At 38.6% G+C, this 20,497-nt stretch overlaps 2 protein-coding genes across 2 annotated transcripts; both read right to left on the bottom strand.

Moving 5' to 3' along the window:
- Positions 1-480: 480 nt before the first annotated feature.
- On the bottom strand, positions 481-9,946 carry LOC122513563. Its single transcript, XM_043629969.1, has 6 exons — positions 8,999-9,946; positions 6,224-8,722; positions 5,099-5,816; positions 3,994-4,266; positions 806-906; positions 481-555 (listed from the first exon to the last, which is right to left on the bottom strand). The coding sequence occupies exons 1-6, from the start codon at positions 9,944-9,946 to the stop codon at positions 481-483; spliced, it is 4,614 nt and encodes a 1,537-aa protein (XP_043485904.1).
- On the bottom strand, positions 3,255-16,288 carry LOC122526683 (cytochrome P450 4C1-like). Its single transcript, XM_043650225.1, has 11 exons — positions 16,218-16,288; positions 13,453-13,644; positions 13,271-13,364; positions 13,100-13,202; positions 12,924-13,017; positions 12,716-12,831; positions 12,576-12,644; positions 12,176-12,341; positions 11,901-12,080; positions 11,660-11,820; positions 3,255-3,350 (listed from the first exon to the last, which is right to left on the bottom strand). Exons 2-10 carry the CDS (start codon positions 13,616-13,618, stop codon positions 11,660-11,662), a joined length of 1,149 nt encoding a protein of 382 aa, XP_043506160.1. The 5' UTR covers positions 13,619-13,644; positions 16,218-16,288; the 3' UTR covers positions 3,255-3,350.
- Between the last annotated feature and the right edge of the window lie 4,209 nt (positions 16,289-20,497).

Here is a 20,497-nt window from a genome sequence, read left to right as displayed (position 1 = left end):
GCCTTGGCTTTCTACTGGATTAGTAACAAGCAGCGGTGAAAAATCTCAAATACTAATCAAAATTTAATAAAAAATATATTTAAAATTAAGGGCCACAAATAATAAGGTAAAAATCGTGTGTGGTATAAATATGCCAATACTCGGTCGTGCTTTACAAAGGACAACCTTATTAACTTCTTCTCTTTCCGACACTTCTTTCTGCTTTTTTATAATTGGAGCTCTCGATTTTCCTAACTCTAATACATATTTCCAGAAAGTTCGATCTGTACTTTATCCTAGAAATAAGCTCATTTGACAAAGGAGCAACTATCACGAATCGATGATTTAAATTTTATCTGTGCGAGTAAAATTTCGTGTCAATCAGTAAACTAGAGATATTTCTTAATGCTTTTATAGCTATTAAATAAATATATACAAACGAATAAACACCACGGACGCTTACTATCCAATAGACATTTACATTAAAACGGCTCAATTCTTTTATTTAGTTACTTCTGTAATAGTAATATTCGATGTTGCCTCTGATGGTATTACTGTGAAAATTGGTCGATTACTCTAAAAATATAAAAGTGTCAATGAAAATTAAAATAAATATTAGTATATTCTGATATTATCAGACTTGTGGGGGTAGAAATAAATGAAAATATTTTATGGATACGGTAATCACAATAGAAATTTATTTATGAATATAATTTTAAAGAGGATCCGACGTTCTTCGTCCGATACGTTGTTCGAGAGACTGCTGCTACGGAAAACGCTGTCGCCCTTTTTATTCTCTGATTGTCTTTTGCTTTCTATAGGATACCAAAGTATTATGTTCAATGCTTAGGAAAAGTCCGATTTTGTTGAAAGGTGCTTTGCATTGTTGACAATGCCTAGGAATTGCTAGCGATGGCGGATTTCCGGCTTTGACGGAAACATATACATCTATAATTCTTTCACTCAAGTTTAGAGTTCAGAGGTTCAGTCAAAAGTCAGTCAGTTCATTTTTCTTGTTTGATTATTTATTCAGAAGTATTTCTTCTACTATTTCATTCATCATTTTTATTATTAATCATTCTACTATTAATTACTAGAAATTGTTATTCGAATCATTATAGGTTGGATTTTGAAGTATGTGTGTGTGTGTGTGCTAGTGTGCTGCTCAATGGTTGCGAATACCAACAGTTCTGGCAATACTCGATTGACCGAGAAACAAAGGAAGAACCTCCAGAAACACGATACTCGTAAACAATCTGTAAAAGTGAGCCACCAACTAAGTTTCAGGACGCATAGTTTGTAAGCAAATGTTTCTAATATAAAATATCTTTAGAACCAGAGCACCGGTGAACAGGAATTGGCATTCACTCCTAATAAATCTTTCGATTTATTCCTCATTCTTCTAGTAATTTACCCATGTTCAAACTTTATTCGCCATTTTTATCATTATTAAATGTAGCCTGGTCCCGGCTATACTCGGTGCATGCAGAGTGGCCAAAACAAGCTTTAGTTAATAAGGTTTAACGTTTTGCGCCTCCGGACGTAGCACTTTACGATGAATAAAATAAATAAATGCTTTAAAAACACTAATATCAAACTAGTTTTTTTTAGCTTAGTAAAAGTAAATTCCATTTACACAAAATTAAAAGACAAGGTTGATAAACTAGATCAGTCAAACTCAGTGTACAAAATACCATGTAAATGTTACAAGTGTTATACAGGACAAACAAAACAAAAACTCAAAAAAAGAATAGACCAACATAGGAATAACTGTAAACCTACTTATGCACAAAAAACCAGTACAACCACGTTAGCTGAACATCATTTTAAAACAGGACATAATTTTAAATTTGACAAAGCAACTATTCTAGATATAGAAGATAATTGGTACAAAAGAAATGTAAGCGAAATGTACCAAATAATAATACAATCAATTACAGAACTTACACAAATAATTTAAACAGCATTTACAATGAGATTTTAAAGTTTAATTATCATAAATAGGACACAACAATAGAGAGAGGAGAGAGAGAGAGAGAGCACCATAATAGTGAGGATACCTAGACTATTTAAAACTATTCTAGATTGAATCAGTATTGTTTTGATTACGTGTTTAAACATAACTGTTTTAGGATAACGAATTGTAAATGTTAAATATAGTTTATTTATAAGAATGTATGTCTTCGGAATATGTAAAAGACTCTGAACAATAACGATCGAGGCAATATTAAATAACTTTCTTTTTAATTTTTATATAATATGTATATTTCAAAAAAAGGCATAATAAAATTTCAGTTGCTGATGAAGTCCCAATGTAAGTGACGAATAATAAGATCGAAATAACGTTCGAAAAAATTTTTAACCTTTGCATATTTCCTACGACCCTTGGATTAATAATTTTATTTTTGGACACGATAAATAACTAATTAACTTGTTATTATATTCCGTCGTCGGTAACGGTCCTAAATGGTCAACGTGTACACTTTGAAATGAGCACTGCTTTTATCTAACGGGTGCAAGAGCTCAGACTTCTTTTCCGCGAGAACCTTAGAATACAAACAGGTTACGCATCGATTTATATATTATATTTAGTAATAAAGTTTCGTATTTTCCGCTAGTAAGTATTTAGTAACCGCTAAAAAGATCCATATTCGTATAGTACTTTTGTCCGTGTAATGTGTCTAACTGTAAAATATATATTACTTTTTCTTTTTTATTATATAGGGTGTCCAGCGGAATTTTCGAAAGTTTAATAGCAAATATAAAAAAAACTACATTGATATTCTTATAGTTTTATTTATTCAAAATGAAGTTTGATAATGCGGATGTCATATTTTAAAAATAATATCATCTAAATGCTATCCATTGTTCTCAAGACATTGCTGCAATCGGAAACTAAAATTTGCGAACAGAAATCGAACACCGCACTGTTGTCATTGGACAATGTAAACGTTTTTGATGACGTTCTCTAGGGATGTTGGGGCACCAGTATTTCATCTTCTATTAATTAACATAGCCATTGATATGGAAATGTACTTCGTCAGTAAAAAAAAAATGTTACCAAGGGTTCGTGGTTTACGAAAACGTTCCAGCATCGTTCTTGCTGTTGTTTCTGGTAAGGATTAGTCATTTTCGGTGAGATATTACACGATTTGCATTTTGTATGGGTGAAACTGTAGTCTTTTTTTTATAATTATGTGCACTGTTGGTTTTTTTCTACCCATAGAGGCTGCAATTTTCCTTATCGATTTACGTGGATTCCGCATAATTTCACGTTGAACTTGAGTCACGCATTCTAGCGTCCTTACTGATGTTGATGGTCCTGAATACGTCTGGTTAACCATTGTCCCTTTTTGTTTGAACCTTTGAACCTATGAACAAATAAATTGCGTGCTCGGTCCATTACTTATTTGTCGAATATTAAAATGAGCTCAAAAAGTGCGATGCGCACGAACCAACAATTGACCGCAATTGAGATATTGCTCAAGCGCAAACGTGTGATGCGTTCCCGACCAGTGATTTTACGCGCAATGACAATTTTTACTTTCGTATTTAATGTTTAAATATTAGGTTGGCAACTAAGTGAGTGTGGTTATTTTAATAATAATCAATCGACAAAATCCGCAATTTCTTAGTTGCCAACCAAATAGATATTGTTTCTAGCAATTATATACGTGACCAGAAAATGGTCGAATCCCTCCCAATGAGTTCTATTTTACAGTTTAACGCTGGAATGAGTGAGATAGGACAGGATAGATAAATGAGCAAAACACTTTTACACGGCACAAAGCTACTTGCCTCGGCATAAAAACTCTCACGGAATTGAGAGAAAAGCCGGGGCAAGAGAACACTTTATTCAATGAACTGATGAAGCATACAATTACAAACAAAACGCTGAAAGAAAATATATTAATAGAATAAACGACGCGAGGTACCTTTTGGTCGCACGCTAGAGAGCTCTCTTACTGTTCGCTTCCGACGCAAGACGACAATCGAACGCACGCGGTTTCTTACCGCGCCTAACGATGGCCGGTCTGGCCAGAACCTTATCTCGCGTTGGTAACCTGGTGACCGGTCGCAGATAATTCGCCACAAGCCCACGTGGGGAGCCTGGAGACAAGTTGCGGAGATACGGTACAACGCTCCGACTAGAAGCCCACGTGAGGAGCCGGACGGCAGGTTGCAGGCAATTCGCTACACCTGGCCAGCTAGAAGCCCACGTGGGGAGCCTGGAGACAGGTTGTAGACCTCCGTACAACTGCCCGACTAGAAGCCCACGTGGAGAGCCTGTTGGGAACAAAAACTCAAAAAAAACTCCACACACTCCTCACTCACTCACACACGCTCTATTCACGTTGCCTAGAACAAAAGGCCAAGATAATGAAAAGCTCCAGATGAGAACAAACACTGTTAGTAGCTCAAACCAGAGTGAACAACAGAATGAGACTCGTGCGTGCACACGGCCCCACGCATCCTATTCCCCCCGCACACCTCAAGACGCTCTCCCCTGCTTCTTGCATGGTAAGGCGTGTCCGCACGCATCTCGACAGCCCTTGCGCGCCCTCGCAACTTAATTAACGCATACGCCGCCTATCCTATTCCGCGCGCAATATAAATTATTCTTACAACGTAAATATCGCCGAACATCCCGCCCGCCTTCGTCGTACTGACGAACCAAACCGAGCTACGGTTGACTGGTTGTCTCAACCGTCCCTATCGTCGAACCTGAGGGGACACAGACGCGCAATGTGTCGCTGACGCAAAGAGGTGCTGGTCTTGACGGTGACCACTCGCACCAACCCGTCCGGGCCAGGGTGCAACTCGGTGACCCTGCCCAACGGCCATTTTGAGGGAGGGTACCGATCATCCCTTATCAGTACCAGCTGCCCGACTCGGAAGTTCTCAGATGGATTCCTCCATTTCTCTCGACCCTGTAAATGTGACAAGTACTCGTTTGACCACCGCTTCCAAAAATTATTGCGGACGCGCTGAAGGAGTTGAAACCTATTTAATCGGTTCTCCGGCAAAGTAGATAACTCGGCGTCCTGAATCAAAGCCGACACTCCCTCATTGAGGAAGTGAGAGGGAGTGAGCACTTGCAGGTCGTCTGGGTCCGAACTCAGCGGGCCCAATGGACGAGAATTAAGGCAGGCCTCGATTTCCACGAGAACGGTGGAAAGCTCCTCAAAGGTGAGCGTATGTTCACCCACAACTCTTTTCAAATGGTGCTTGACCGACTTGACACCAGCCTCCCACAGCCCACCATAATGCGGAGCATTGGGGGGAATGAAAGTCCAGCTCGTTCCGTCGTTAGCGAGGAGAGATGCAACCCTATGATAAAAGTCCGAAGCCCGGCGGAACATAGCCTTAAGCTCCTTATCGGCCCCTTGAAAATTGGTAGCGTTGTCACTATAAAGGTTTCGGCAAATACCACGTCTTCCTACGAACCGACGATATGCACAGAGGAAAGATTCCGAGGATAGGTCGCTAACCAGCTCGAGGTGGATAGCACGAGTAGCGAAGCAGACAAACAAAGCGATGTATCCTTTACCCGATCGGTTTCCACGACCCTTCGACATCCTCACTTTTACAGGACCCGCATAATCAAGGCCAGAATTAGCGAACGCCCTACTCCCTACCACTCGATCCACGGGTAACTCACCCATAAGTTGGTGAGCTAGTTGAGGCTTAGCCTTTGGCAAGGCATACAGACTCGAATAACTGATTTGATCAACCGATTCCTGCCTAAGACCCATACCTGCGACATCAGGTAACCCAATGTTAAAGCCGGACCCCCATGGAGGCATTGGTGGTGTGCGTGCCGCACAAATAGTCGACTAAGATGCGAGTGTTGAGGCAAGACTGGCGGGTGTTTCCGATCAAAAGCTAGATGAGAACGTGTCAACCGACCTCCCACCCGTAAGAGACCATCCCCCTCACTCACGAAGGGGTTCAATGTGCTAAGCCGATTACCTTTCGGCAATCTCTTCCCTGCTTTCAAGAGTCCGATCTCTGTCGAAAAGGCGGTTGCCTGGGCTAGGCGAATGACCAGTATTCGTGCGTCGGAAATCTCAGCACTGGTCAGAAAATGAGACGAAGACCCTACCCCTAGTGAGCGGCCGCTCCGCAACCGAACGACGGGTCGCCTGCAATAAGCAACAAATCGAAGAAGCTTGGTTAAAGAGGAGAACCGAGTCAGGATCTCGGACTCATTCGAGCTGTAGCGGACGTGGTTCACTCGAACCGTTTCAATAGAACGTGGCCACTGGACGGAAGGCCCAGCCAGCCATGAAGGGCCGTGCCACCATAGGGCACTCTTGGCTAACTCTTCCGGTGCTACTCCTCGCGAAGCCAAATCGGCAGGATTCTCCTTGCTCGGGACATGTGACCATGAGGCTGATGGTAGTTGAGTCTGAATAAGGGAGACACGGTTGGCTACAAAGGTTTTCCAGTGGCATGGATGCTTACGAAGCCAAGTAAGCACAATCTGGCTATCTGACCAGGCAAAAATTGGGCGTTTCTGTAAGAAATCCAAACTCGTTAAGTGACGGATAAGCCTAACGAGAAGAGCTGCTCCGCAAAGTTCTAAATTAGGAATACTCACGGTCTTTACCGGAGCTACCTTAGATTTTGAAGCTAATAGCGACACCTGACACTTCCCATCACCATTATCAATACGCAGGTATACCACCGCGGCGTAAGCACGCGAGGACGCATCAGAGAAGCCATGAATCTGATAGTAAGAGTTTGAAGTACCACCTAACCAGCGCCCTACGGATAAACTCGGCAAGGTAACCAAACCTTGACAATATTGATACCATCGCTCACGAAGCTCCGACGGTAAGGGTGAGTCCCAATCACACTTCAAAAGCCACATATCTTGCATTAATATTTTGGCAACAACCGTAACCGGAGAGAGCCATCCTAATGGATCGAATAAGCGAGCGATATTCGACAAGACGGATCTTTTGGTGTGGGCGGCAGCCAAGTCGGCTACGCTAGCCGCGTCGAACCTAAATTCGTCCTGTTCCGGGACCCATCGAACTCCTAACGTTTTGACCGTCTGATTACCTTCTATGTGTTTCTCCACACCCGGTCGTGCAGAATCTGGAAGAACCTCTATAGAATTAGCCGCCCACTTATCTAACTGGATGCCAGCAGAATCTAACAACTTAATCAGTTCATCCCTCTTTCTAACTGCTGTCGGTATGTCATCCGCACCGGCAAAAGTGTCGTCGACATACGTCTCCGACTCCAAACACCGAGATCCCAATGGATACCGCGAACCTTCATCCCGTACTAACTGCGACAGGGTACGAATCGCCAGGTAGGGAGCGCAAGCTGTGCCGTAAGTGACAGTATTCAAACGAAATTCCACCGGTTCAGATGCTGCGTCAGGCGACCAGATAATCCGCTGGTAGTCCTGATGTTCCGGCACCACTCGAATCTGACGAAACATCTTTACAATGTCAGCCGTGAACGCCACTCGGTACCTACGCCAATTGAGCAAGATTAAAGAAAGATCGCTCTGTAATGGAGGGCCTGTAAGTAAAAAGGAATTTAGCGAGTGTCCGTCCCTCGTACGCCGAGAGGCATCGAATACCACCCTTAGCTTCCACCTGGATTCATCCTGCTGCACCACGGCATGGTGAGGTAAGTACCATGCCTCTCGGCGCAGGACCTCCGACCTCGGGACTCGTGACATGTGGCCTAGCTCCTCGTACACCCTCATGAAGTCACGGTACGCCTGAGCCAATCGTGAATCCCGCGCAAACCTACGGTGCAAACAAGCAAGAGAGCTAAGGGCCATCCGTCTTGTCTCCTCGACCACTGGGGGAAGCTCCTGCCTTAGCGGTAGCCGCACCACGTACCGACCTCTCCAATCCCTCCGATGCGTTTCCTGAAAAATTAACTCACATTTCTCTTCCTCTGGTTTCAATCTCTTAGGCGCATCTAACACCTCCTCTAGCTCCCAAAACCGCTGCAAAATGTGATTCAATTCCTCCTGAGCCGAACAGTGCAAAACCAGCGAAGAAGAGGTAGTCGCTGTAGCCTCCGCCCGCCGTGCAGCTCCCCCATCCACCGGTCCGGAGATGATCCACCCAAGCGCCGTATCCTGCGCGACGAGCTGCGACGTCGAGAATCTTCTTATCCCCGGCCGGAGCAATTGGCCGTAAACATCGGCACCTAAAATTACATCTATCCGCTTCGAGACGACAAACTCTGGATCTGCTAACGGAATGTCCTTGAACAGGTCTCCGCCAACCCTGGAAGTATAATTGATAGACGGAAGCAGAGAAGTTAGTTTTGGTAACACCAGAGCATCTACCTCGACCTGGAAGGTGGTATCGACCGCCGACCGGATAGTAACTCGTACCCCCGACCGGGCCGTACCCGCATCAACTGCCCCTAGTCCTGAAAGAGGCACATAAGTACGCCGCTTAGACAATCCGAGTAACTGCGTGATCCTTTCGGAAACAAAGGAAACCTCCGATCCCTGATCCAGAAGCGCTCGTGCCCATGTTCCCTTCCCCTTAGTGCCTGCTACCCAAACTCGTGCAGTGGCAAGCAGAATACTCCTAACGCTATCCGAGGACGTAGCCGCATGCAAACTCACTGGCGCACCAGTCCCATTAATTCCCGAACCTCCCGCAACCGCTCTGGAAGCGGGTTTCTGCATTCCTACTCTACTGGGCGTATGGATAAGCGTATGGTGCTTGCCCTTGCACGCGGAACAGCGCACCTAGAGGAACAAGCCTTCCCCGAATGCTGCCCGAGACAATTGGCACACAAGGCCAAACGCCCAACCTCTCGTATCCGCTCCGGTAACGCCATTGACTTGAACCGAACACACCCAAACACCCGGTGTGGACCCTCACAAATGGACACTGAACACCACTTCCAAACCCCTCAGTCGTGATCGCCGGACCCCTCGAATGATGAACCTTGCGGGGGAGATTGATCTAGGGGGGGGAGCTACCCTTTTTTCCCCTCGGTTTTCCCCCTGCACTGCACAAACCCGAGCCCTCTTCTCGAGAAATCCGACCAATTCCGCGAACGTGGGCATAAAGCAGGGCCCAGGGGCGCCTCTCCTTCCTGACTCCGATCCTGAAGCTGTGATCAACCCCTCCATCGAGATGAGTTCCGCATTCCACGACTTACGCGTGTCCACGTCCAATCGCGTAACTAGCAAGAAATAAAGTATGCTATCCCAATTTTCTACCGGCCAACCCGCATTCTTCAGAGACCTAACTATACACTGCATCCTATCAAGGAGTGAACGCAACTCTGCGATGGACTCCCTCTTAAGACGCGGAAGATCCAACAATGCCTGAAGTTTTTTAAACAGAAGGAGCATCGGATTATAATACCGTGCCTTTAACGCCTCCCAAGTGCTAGCATAATTCGCAGTGCTAGTCGACACATCCTTAATCCATCCTGCAGCCTCACCGACTAAGCACGATTTCAGATATCGCAACTTGGCGGTATCGTCCAGTCGCGGGGCCTCGTGCACCATGGACCTGAAACTGTCAAAAAAGTTCTCCCAATCCTCCTCATCGCCCGAAAACTTCGGCAGTGACATCTTTGGAAGCTCTGAAAAACTCGGATCTAATCCGAAACCCTGGGGGTGGGAAGATTCCCTTGTGGGGGTGGACGCCTCTGATTGGACAAGCTGTCGACGCAACGCTACGAACGCGCGAAAGGCTTCATCATATGCTTCACGGATTTCCTCAATTTCATCCTCTATCATATACGGGTCGTTCAGAGCGTCCGGCCTGACTGCGATCTCTTCGTGGGTCTGCCGCACCGCCGCAAACACCGTAGCCAACGCATCTATTCCCGGCTGAATCAGATCGACCTCCAGGGACGCAAGCGGTCTAGCCATTAACCGACGATGGATACTCTTAAGCTCGGCTAAACGCGTCCTCTGCAGGGCGACCAACTTATTCAAAGCAGCAGGAGGCATGATGAGCGAATCGAAAAACGAACAATGGAGTTAGTAAATGTAACGACAACTAGAACACGGAGGAAAGCTGTCCTGTCCCCACTCTTGCTCTCCGAAACGGTAGACGCAGAAGAGGGGAAAGAGAAGAACGCGCGTGCTAGAAGACGCGGATATTTAATCCGTAACCAAGGAACCGCGGCGCTATGCCGCCCCACCGTGGTCCCACTCTCAGATCTCCCACTACTCGCTGTTCGCGTCCCCACCAACGGGCCTAACGCTCAGCATAAGTCTCAAACCGGAAGAAGGAATCCGTGCGGCCGGAAGTAAAGCGCTAGCTAAGTAGGGGTAAGCCGTGCGGCCGGAAGTGAAGACCCAACACGTGGCACGTCTCGAATCCACACGCGCCACGCGATCCCAGCGGACAAAGAACGATGACGCAACACTCAGACACAGCCACAAAGAGGTCCACACAAAGAACCGAGGAACAAAGACGCAAGCGTTTTCCGATTTTACGAATTTATCAATCCCACCTATCACTCATTCCTCACCCGGGGCACCAATGTTTCTAGCAATTATATACGTGACCAGAAAATGGTCGAATCCCTCCCAATGAGTTCTATTTTACAGTTTAACGCTGGAATGAGTGAGATAGGACAGGATAGATAAATGAGCAAAACACTTTTACACGGCACAAAGCTACTTGCCTCGGCATAAAAACTCTCACGGAATTGAGAGAAAAGCCGGGGCAAGAGAACACTTTATTCAATGAACTGATGAAGCATACAATTACAAACAAAACGCTGAAAGAAAATATATTAATAGAATAAACGACGCGAGGTACCTTTTGGTCGCACGCTAGAGAGCTCTCTTACTGTTCGCTTCCGACGCAAGACGACAATCGAACGCACGCGGTTTCTTACCGCGCCTAACGATGGCCGGTCTGGCCAGAACCTTATCTCGCGTTGGTAACCTGGTGACCGGTCGCAGATAATTCGCCACAAGCCCACGTGGGGAGCCTGGAGACAAGTTGCGGAGATACGGTACAACGCTCCGACTAGAAGCCCACGTGAGGAGCCGGACGGCAGGTTGCAGGCAATTCGCTACACCTGGCCAGCTAGAAGCCCACGTGGGGAGCCTGGAGACAGGTTGTAGACCTCCGTACAACTGCCCGACTAGAAGCCCACGTGGAGAGCCTGTTGGGAACAAAAACTCAAAAAAAACTCCACACACTCCTCACTCACTCACACACGCTCTATTCACGTTGCCTAGAACAAAAGGCCAAGATAATGAAAAGCTCCAGATGAGAACAAACACTGTTAGTAGCTCAAACCAGAGTGAACAACAGAATGAGACTCGTGCGTGCACACGGCCCCACGCATCCTATTCCCCCCGCACACCTCAAGACGCTCTCCCCTGCTTCTTGCATGGTAAGGCGTGTCCGCACGCATCTCGACAGCCCTTGCGCGCCCTCGCAACTTAATTAACGCATACGCCGCCTATCCTATTCCGCGCGCAATATAAATTATTCTTACAACGTAAATATCGCCGAACAGATATATATAATTAAAAAATATTAAATTGCTTTTTTTAAACATTAAAATATAATACCTAGTTATACAGAGTTAATTAAAATTTCATTTTATTCTTTAACAATATTTACCAATTACGAATAAATTCTCTAAAACAGTATTTGCATTTTTCTTATTTTTTTTAGGACAATGTATATAAAAATACCTATGCAATAGGTATAAATTTGACCCGAAGTGGTTTAAACGAGGTTAAAGTAAGATCTGCCAAAAATGTAACGTCATCTAGTTCATCCACCGGTTCCAACTCAAAATTATACAATATAAATGCTACAAACAGTTTGAGCTCAATCATTGCAAATCTTTGACCTGCAAAATGAAGAACAGACGAATAAAAAAAAGCAATTTTAGGGTAATTTTAGATTTTCACTTCTGCATGAAACATTTACCAATACAGTTTCTCGACCCCGCACTAAATGGAATGTAGGAGTAGGGATGTCGTCCTTTAATATTTTCCGGTAAAAATCTGTCCGGATCAAAAACATTTGGATTTGGCCAATATCTTGGATTTCTATGTACGCTGTAAATATTAACCCCACAGATAGTACCAGATGGAATTAAATATTGTTCTGCAAAATTAATATGATTTCACAATGGACAAAATAAAGAATCAATAGTACACAGATGATATTAAAGTATACATATATATGCAAATATTTCATACTCAGCTGCATATCATGAGAAATTTGTCGAGAAATTAAATGAACGCTTGGATACAAACGAAGCGATTCTTTTAAACATCTCTCCAAATACGAAAGTTTTTGAAGCGACGATATCGTCAAATTATTGTCTTCTCCCATAATCGATTTAACCTCGTCTCTTATATTTTCCTAAAAATAAATAAACCTAAACAACTTTGTAGGTTTTAATAATTTTTGTTCGAATTCGAGTACCGATGAAATTTATTTTCAGTTAATACAATTATTAATTAGTATTAAAAGCAAGTCACACTAGAACTAGTGAAACGATTCAATGATTAATTCTTCGATAATGTAAATAAAAAGTAAAATATTGTTTCTTTGAGTAATTATTTCAACACTGATAATAGTTGCCGGAAACATTACCTGGATATCTTTGTGCTTAGCAAAAAGACTCAAAGCAAAAGTCAGTGCACTTGCAGTAGTGTCATGACCCTAGAAAATTTTATTTCATAAAATATTTTCCTACTTTTGTCTTCTAAGTTTATACATATACAAGAACATACTTCAAACATGAAAGTATCAACTTCTTCACGAATTCCTTCCTCATCTATTTGATTATCTTTCCAAGATGAAGCTATAAGCAGATCAAGCATAGAAAGTCTTTTTTTGGACTGCAAATCTGTAACATAAAAACTCAATTGACCTTATTTCTTTAATTTTATTTTATTCCTATCTAAAAAATGCGAATAATTTCATCGTCCTTCTTCTTACCCTTATTAAAAATGTCATCTTCCTCAATATTCTCATAGATTTGCAAATATTTCCCATTAGTTTGTTTATGAAAACGTTTCCTTTCCGCAATTATCTGTAATAAATGTAAAACTTTTTAAATTTAGATTTTTTTTCTAGGAAAGCGTAGATTTAATTAATTAGTATGAAAAGCGTACACTTCTTGAAAAACCGTGCAACGTTTTTAACACCTTTTTTTGCAGTCTACCATGCGACGTCAATGCAAATATAGTATCGTTCATGTACCAAGGTCTTACAAGTCTAATGAACAATAAATCACATTCTGTATTCGATCGACTTCGTTTCTTAAAAAAACATTATTGAATTACCTATAGACAAAAATTTTGCTATATGCATGGACTGCATTACGATATTCAGATTCCAGCTTGCTTTTTCCTGTCAATTTTGTACCGAAAGCTGTCTCTACAAAAGAGATTTGGCAATTGAAAAATGATTACTAATATTATTAATTACATATTAGAATACATAGAAAATTGTTCTCTTCACTGACGGCATATTGCGTTAAGAGTGTATTTGCTGATAAATGTTCGTAAATCTTTGACAACAGGTTTTCCATCTCCCTCCTTTTTAAGAGATTCGATAAGACTTCGTGATTCCTCATTTAAATAAGTAAAGTAATATTTAAGAATATTGAAGTGAAATGCAGGTGTTAACATTTTCCGTCGTAAGTGCCATTTTTTACCTGTCAAATTAGGTTATATTTAAAATTTTATTAAATCTATTTATAATAATCAGTTATATAAGGCTTTATGACAAATTGCATCTTATTCTCTTTTTATTATAAGGATCTTTCCTTTTTTAATCGTTATTAAGTACATACGTGTCTACATACCGCTCTCGAGTATATACAAGTATTCAAATAGTATATACGTTGAGATATAGTTTAACGTTCCTTAAGTATACGTTGCATATACAAGGGTTAAATGAACAATGTCCTTGTGAGGAAAAACGGTGCACCCTCTTGGCTAACCGCGTGTACAAGTTTTTGGCTTAACTCATTGACCATTGAAATAAACAATATTTCACCTAATAAAATCGTTAATAACGACCATAGTTTCATTACTCGAACAATAGCTGATACCGAAACAAATCAACCGACTATGGAACCAAAACAATTATCTAACCTTGTATTAGGTTGGATTATACAAATGTCGGATTTTAAAGTGAATATATAAAACTGCATGTTTTTTTTTTAAATCTATTTATTTAATCAAAATAAACTCTATTTATTTCCCAATACATTTTTCCCAACGAGATTTTAATGCATGGAAGCCTGTCATATTTAAAAAAATGAAAGTCGATTGGCGAAAGATCTGGTGAATAAGTTGGGTACTGCAAAATTTCATATATTAATTCATTTGTAAAAATCGGGTTGGTGATGATAGGCATACATTCAACCCATCCAGCTTATTTCGTTCGGTTAGTTTGTGCGGTACTCACTTTTCCATTTTTTTATCCTTGCCAATTTCAGAAAGATTTCATAGACATTTTTCATAGACATTTTGGATCTTCTTCGCGGTTCATTTTGTAGGGAAAATTCACGAGACTGAAATTTTTTAAATCAACGCTGCACTTTTGGATTGTTAACAGTATTTTTCCCAAACGCCTGGTTTATATTACGTACAGCCTTTGTAGTTTTATTACCAAGTTTATACTCATAAATAAATTACACGGTTGAATTTAAATCCTTAGGAAATTTAAAAAAATTTATAAAATTGAGCACTTTTGAAAAAATCTGCTTTGTTGAAATGTGACTCTAGCAATGGATAGTAAGACTAAAAACGAAATAGTGCTAAGAACAAAAGAATAATGGAAACAAAGAGACAAACGTTCACATGTAAATAAAATGCACTTCATGCCACTATTTATTTATATTATTTCCTTCTGGAATAAAGCATTCACTTGTCCCGGCTTTTCTCTCAATACCGTGAGAGTTTTTATGCCGACGCAAATTGTTTCATTACCGCATATATTAGTGTATATTGATTTACGTATTCTTTTCTATCTCACTCATTCTTACGATAAAACTATTGCATAATTTGTTGACTCATGGCTTTGATAATTAGTGATTTCTTTCTAATACTTTTTTTAAACATTGCTGGACAAGATAATTATATAATAAAATACCTCAATGATATCCAAGTCAAAGTAAAAACTATCATTCCAGAAACGTTCAGAAAGGTAACTATAATGAATGCACTAAATATTTAAGACGGAAGATACCATACGTATCAACAAAAAAACGGGAATAGTTACAAAACTGTTATTTGAGGACGTCACTTAAATCAAACACAATTAAAATAATAAATGAATTAGACAAACTTGGACACTAGGTAAGATCAATAAACAGCATAACTAAATACGAGACTAAACAGCCGCTACTATTATTTTTTATGTAATTGACTACATAGGAAAATAACAAGGATATGTATCTAAATAATACACCTAAAACAAAAAGAGAAATGCCATAATGCATACGGTGCCAAGTTTATGGATACATAAAAAATTACTGAAATCGAAATTCAGCTTGAGTCAAATGCGCACAGAAATATCTAACAACACTTTGTCCTCAAAAGGACAAGGATGAAAACGTCAGTTGTTCAAATTGTAACGGTAGCCATCCAGCAAATTATGAAGGATGTCTCAGGACAGGCTTAAAAAATTCAGCCCTGGAGACCTAGTAAAAAATTTAATCTACGCAAAATGAATGACAATAGCGACGCTATCTCATTGGAGAAACTGTCTGCGTGCTATGTTTTTTGACTTATATAACAATTTACTAAATGTCTACGGACAAATTGTAAAGAAATAAGGAGATAAATAAAAGAAAAGAAAAAAATTGTAAGGATTTACAAGATAGAATGCGTCTGTGATGTTATTTGTTCATTTATAAGCGATAAAAGCATTAAGAAATATCTCCAGTTTACTGATTGTTAGGACATTTGGCTCGCACTGCTATAAGATGAAAAACCGATCCGGAAAAGTTGCTTCTATGCCAAGCAAGCTTACTTCGAGGATAAAGTACCAATGGAATTTTCTCGAAATATATGTTATAGTTATTAAAATCGAAAACTCTAATTGTAAGAGAAAAAGATGGAAATGTCGAAGAAAGGAAAGAAATGCAACGAACTCTCTTTGTAAAACACGAACAAGTAAAGACGTATTTTTACTATGCCCTTTTTCATTTAATTATTTAGTATATTTTATTTTAGATATATAATAAAAAGATTATTTTTGTTCATTTAAATTGCTTACCGCCGCTAGTTAATAATCCATAGGAAAGCCAGGGCCTAATATATCTGTATAAGGCTGCTTTCTCAATATGTTCATTGCTCTTTAATAGTTCCTACGATGAAAATTCATATTTTTTAACTTATATGAATTGAATATTTTTGATTTACATTTAATTGTTTGAAGCAAGACATTTTATTCTTATAAATATCAAAGTTTTTTTTATCATTATCTGAGATTTTTTATTACATAAAATAAATAGCAAAAATTAAAAATAGACTTTTAAAAACGTAGCTACAAAAAAACACATAGATAACCCATGCCATGCTTTTCTAAAGTGATTTTAAATTTTCTTGCTTGTTTAAAGAATATTCGACTATGTATTTTTTGTAATGAATAAAATATCACACATTTAGCTTTTTTATACCCTAAACGATAAAATAAATAAAAATCAAATAAAACAAAATAAGAAATAATTTATTTTGTTTTTATTTTATAATAAAATTTACCTGAATATCGTCGGGACTCTGAAGAACTACTATTGAAAAATAGAAGGCCGAAAGCTTGAAAATTGGATAATACTGATTACTTATTTCATGGAACTTCTCAAGTGCATATTCTATATTATTGATAATAAGTTATTATATTAAATGAAAGCTTTATCGACTGGAAAAAATTACAGTTTACTGTATAATTCCTAAATAAATATATTTTAATATTCCTTACCAGCTTCAATTTGAAAGTGATAAAATTCCCAATTATCGGATATTGGTGAAGTCCTGGAATAAGACTTAAAAGTTTTCCCTCTCTTCTATATCTTAAATGACAGTGTACTACAAATAGAATTAAAATTAAACCTAACAAGATTGCGAGCATCATTCTATCTGGAACATAGAAAAAATAAAAAAATAAACTATAAATGTTGCAAAAGCTATTTTACGTATTAATCATTATTTTCAAGCTTTAAATTTTTCTAAAGACTTACGTGCTTGTTAATGATTAATCAATTTACCAATTAAATAGTTTTATTATTCGTTTCCTTTCTATTAATTGTAGGCAAACATATACACACGAACGATCTATAATAGTAAAATGTCAAGAAAATATGTATAACAATAATTAGATGATTTGTATTTACAGTGATTTATATAAAATATAATTTCTGGCGTATTTATGAGAAATTTGCTAAATTGTTAGACAACTAGAACGTTAAATAAAGAATTCCTGAAAAAGAAACGATAATATTTGACAAAATAGAAGCTACATTTAGTTATTAACTATAGAATTAGACCAATAAACATGATGAGATATTGTCTTTTTTTTTTTGTACCATTGCTATCTTATAAGATCAGCGATTGTTTCAGAGGTACCAATTTAATATTAGCGTTTTATAAAGTTAATAATTAGTGCAATATACACAAAATAGAAAAATCCGATACGTGTGAAACAACAAACAGGAATGGAATATAAAATACAATGCAGTTGTGAAACGAAATATTGTTAACAATCAAAAGAAAACAGAACACGAACGATTGTAAAACTGAAAAAATTTTGTATAAGAAGAAAGCAGCCTTAGCTTTAAACCATTTTAAAGAAAACCCTAACTTTAATTTTCGTAAGGTAGAAATTATAGAAGATGAAAATTGTCTGAAAGAAGGAAACATTCGTGAAATGATATGAATAAGAGTAATGATACGACCAGACACTTTCAATTTGAGTATTTTGTATTATGACACTTTGAAGTATTAAAGAGAAAACATCAAATTATGCTTAAATATTATTTGACGAATAAAATCTTGTTAGGATTAATCTGTAACTTCAATAGTTAGATCTTAAGATTAATTAAATATTTAACTTGAATAGAAGACAACTTGTTTATTCAAAATGATTATAATAACAGTAAGGCGAAAAGGAAATATGGGACTGATATGTGAGGTGGTCCTATATTAAAAATTCTCAATGTAAACAGTCGAAGCGGATCTAGCCATAAGTGAATACTTTCAATTTCTAATATACTTATCATCGTTTAAACCATGACATCATAAGAAAGATAAAATAAATGTTAACTTCGTTGCATGTTCAAATTAAAAATATTCAATCAATTATTATCATGCTCTAAGATAGTAAGTTTTCATTTTTTTGAATTTTCTAATACCTTCACCCGGTACGGTCGCGGTCAATGGAAGTCAAGGCCCAAGTTATACTTTTTTGATAATTAAAAATTTAGTTGGGCATTAGTTTGCTTTTTAACTAACAGAATTCTATTGCCTGTTCGTGCAGTCACGGCTAGCGGTTGAAAACTTGATACAATTATAGGACCGGTAAAGTTGGACGACCCATGGCACGGAATTGCGAAATTTAAAGAAATCAGTAAGCAAAAAGTGAAGAAGAATCAATTATTTACATAACTTTTTCGGTCCAGTAGACGCTGGATACTGATTCTAATGTAACATAAAAACTAATTTATTAATAATTAATATAAATTTACACAAACCAATTTAATTGTTGAATTCTACTCAATATAGTTTTGATTTTATACGTAATGACTAAAAGGACGAATTAAAACAAAATGAAATAAAGTTTTAAATCAAACAAATTTTAATCCTACAATTTAAACTTTAGTCTAGAAAAATATTTTAATAAAATTCACTAAACCTGACTCTCAGTCAATCTACGAAGGAGTCTAATTATATTTAAGAGATTGAGACTATTTCTATTTGATAAGCCGAATTCAAAAACAGCAATAGACGAGGTCTTTAATCTAAATGAGAGATTAATATTATCTTTCAGGAACAACCCGGGATCACAAAATACTATCAGCGTAGTGCCTCTTCTTTATAGAGGAGGCAAGTAAATCCCTTTCAGGGGATCTACTTATTATTATATAATTATAAAATTATATTATTATATATAAATTATTATATAATATAATTATTATATATTTATATTATTATAAATTATTATTATAAATTATTAACAAGACAAGTTAATAATTTATCTTATTTACAATTTCGCTTGATTATACCAATTTTATATAAGAGTTCGTACACGTCGCGCATTTATAACCGTTTATTACAACTTGCGTACAGTAACGCACTTTAACACGCTACGTTCATAATCCGTGTTACTATTGTAATATTCCGTGTGACAGTTACTACGCGTGATCAGAACTGTGTAACCACTTGTACAACTCTTGCTTATTTTTAATCTTTAAAGAATATACTTTAATTTTACCTGTTAATCAAGTGATATTCATTTAATAACACAACCTTTCTACACCGAAATTCTGTGACCACTCAATCAACGCAATCGATTCAAAGGAGCTTGCGCCCGTGGATTATCGGCATTTGGCACAAATCGTATTTTCTAGAGGACATATTCATCTATTTCAAGGGTAAGTACCCCTCATCCATCATAACCTTGCAAGTTATTACCTCTTATTGGCTTCCCTAAGATCATCTAGCCCAGATCCCGAGTAAAGTCCAGCTCCACGGATTGACTCAAAATAGGGCACTCTTCTCAACCGAGTAAATTCTGAAAAAGATTGACCGGGAAAAGGAAGATTAAAATTTGTTCTTACTCCTCTTGACAACCCCATCTGGGACGTCACAGGAAGTAAAAACTAGGCGTTGCCAAGTTCGCTATCGTTCCGTAGTTCTTTTGGAATAGTCTCTTATAAGCGCCGATTTTGAAATCTGAATTGTCCAGTAGCAAAGGCAATATCAATATCCAGGAAAAAGCAATCCTAAGTCAGTCAAATTTTTGTAATAATTTTACTATCTATTACAAGCACGTCGAGGGATGCCTTCTAACAGGTTCAGTCACAGTTCATATATATTGTCAGTTAAATTATTATAAAACAATAAAGTTTAAATAGTTAATCGACCAGCATACGTTAGACTGTTAAAATATCTTAGATAAACTTTTTTTTTCATTTCTATTAACTTTATACTTTTCTACAGGAAAATCCGTCGGGAGACGTTCTTTGACGTTACACGGCTCAAATACCCGAAATTAGATATAACATTTACTAACTTATGTCTACGTTGTGTTAAGTAGTGCCTTGTTCGTAGCCAATAGATAACGACAATTTCGACAAAGGACGACTAAGAGAGGCTATTTAAATAAAATAAGGGAGTTAAAGGAGCGATTCGTAAAATATGGAAAGAATTGCGCTGTCAACGTCGAACATATTTGCCAAAAGTGAACCTCTTCTTAAAAAAGGAAATGATCTTTACTCTTCCGCCAGCCGTCTAATAGCTCAGTTTAGTTAAATCTTATACAAACTTACTTCATTCGATTAA

The sequence above is a fragment of the Polistes fuscatus genome, unplaced genomic scaffold (assembly GCF_010416935.1).
Source record: "Polistes fuscatus isolate 324 unplaced genomic scaffold, CU_Pfus_HIC Scaffold12, whole genome shotgun sequence".
Lineage (NCBI taxonomy): Eukaryota > Metazoa > Arthropoda > Insecta > Hymenoptera > Vespidae > Polistes > Polistes fuscatus.
Note: the sequence above shows the minus strand (reverse complement) of the source record. Positions and strands in the feature narration are given on the sequence as shown.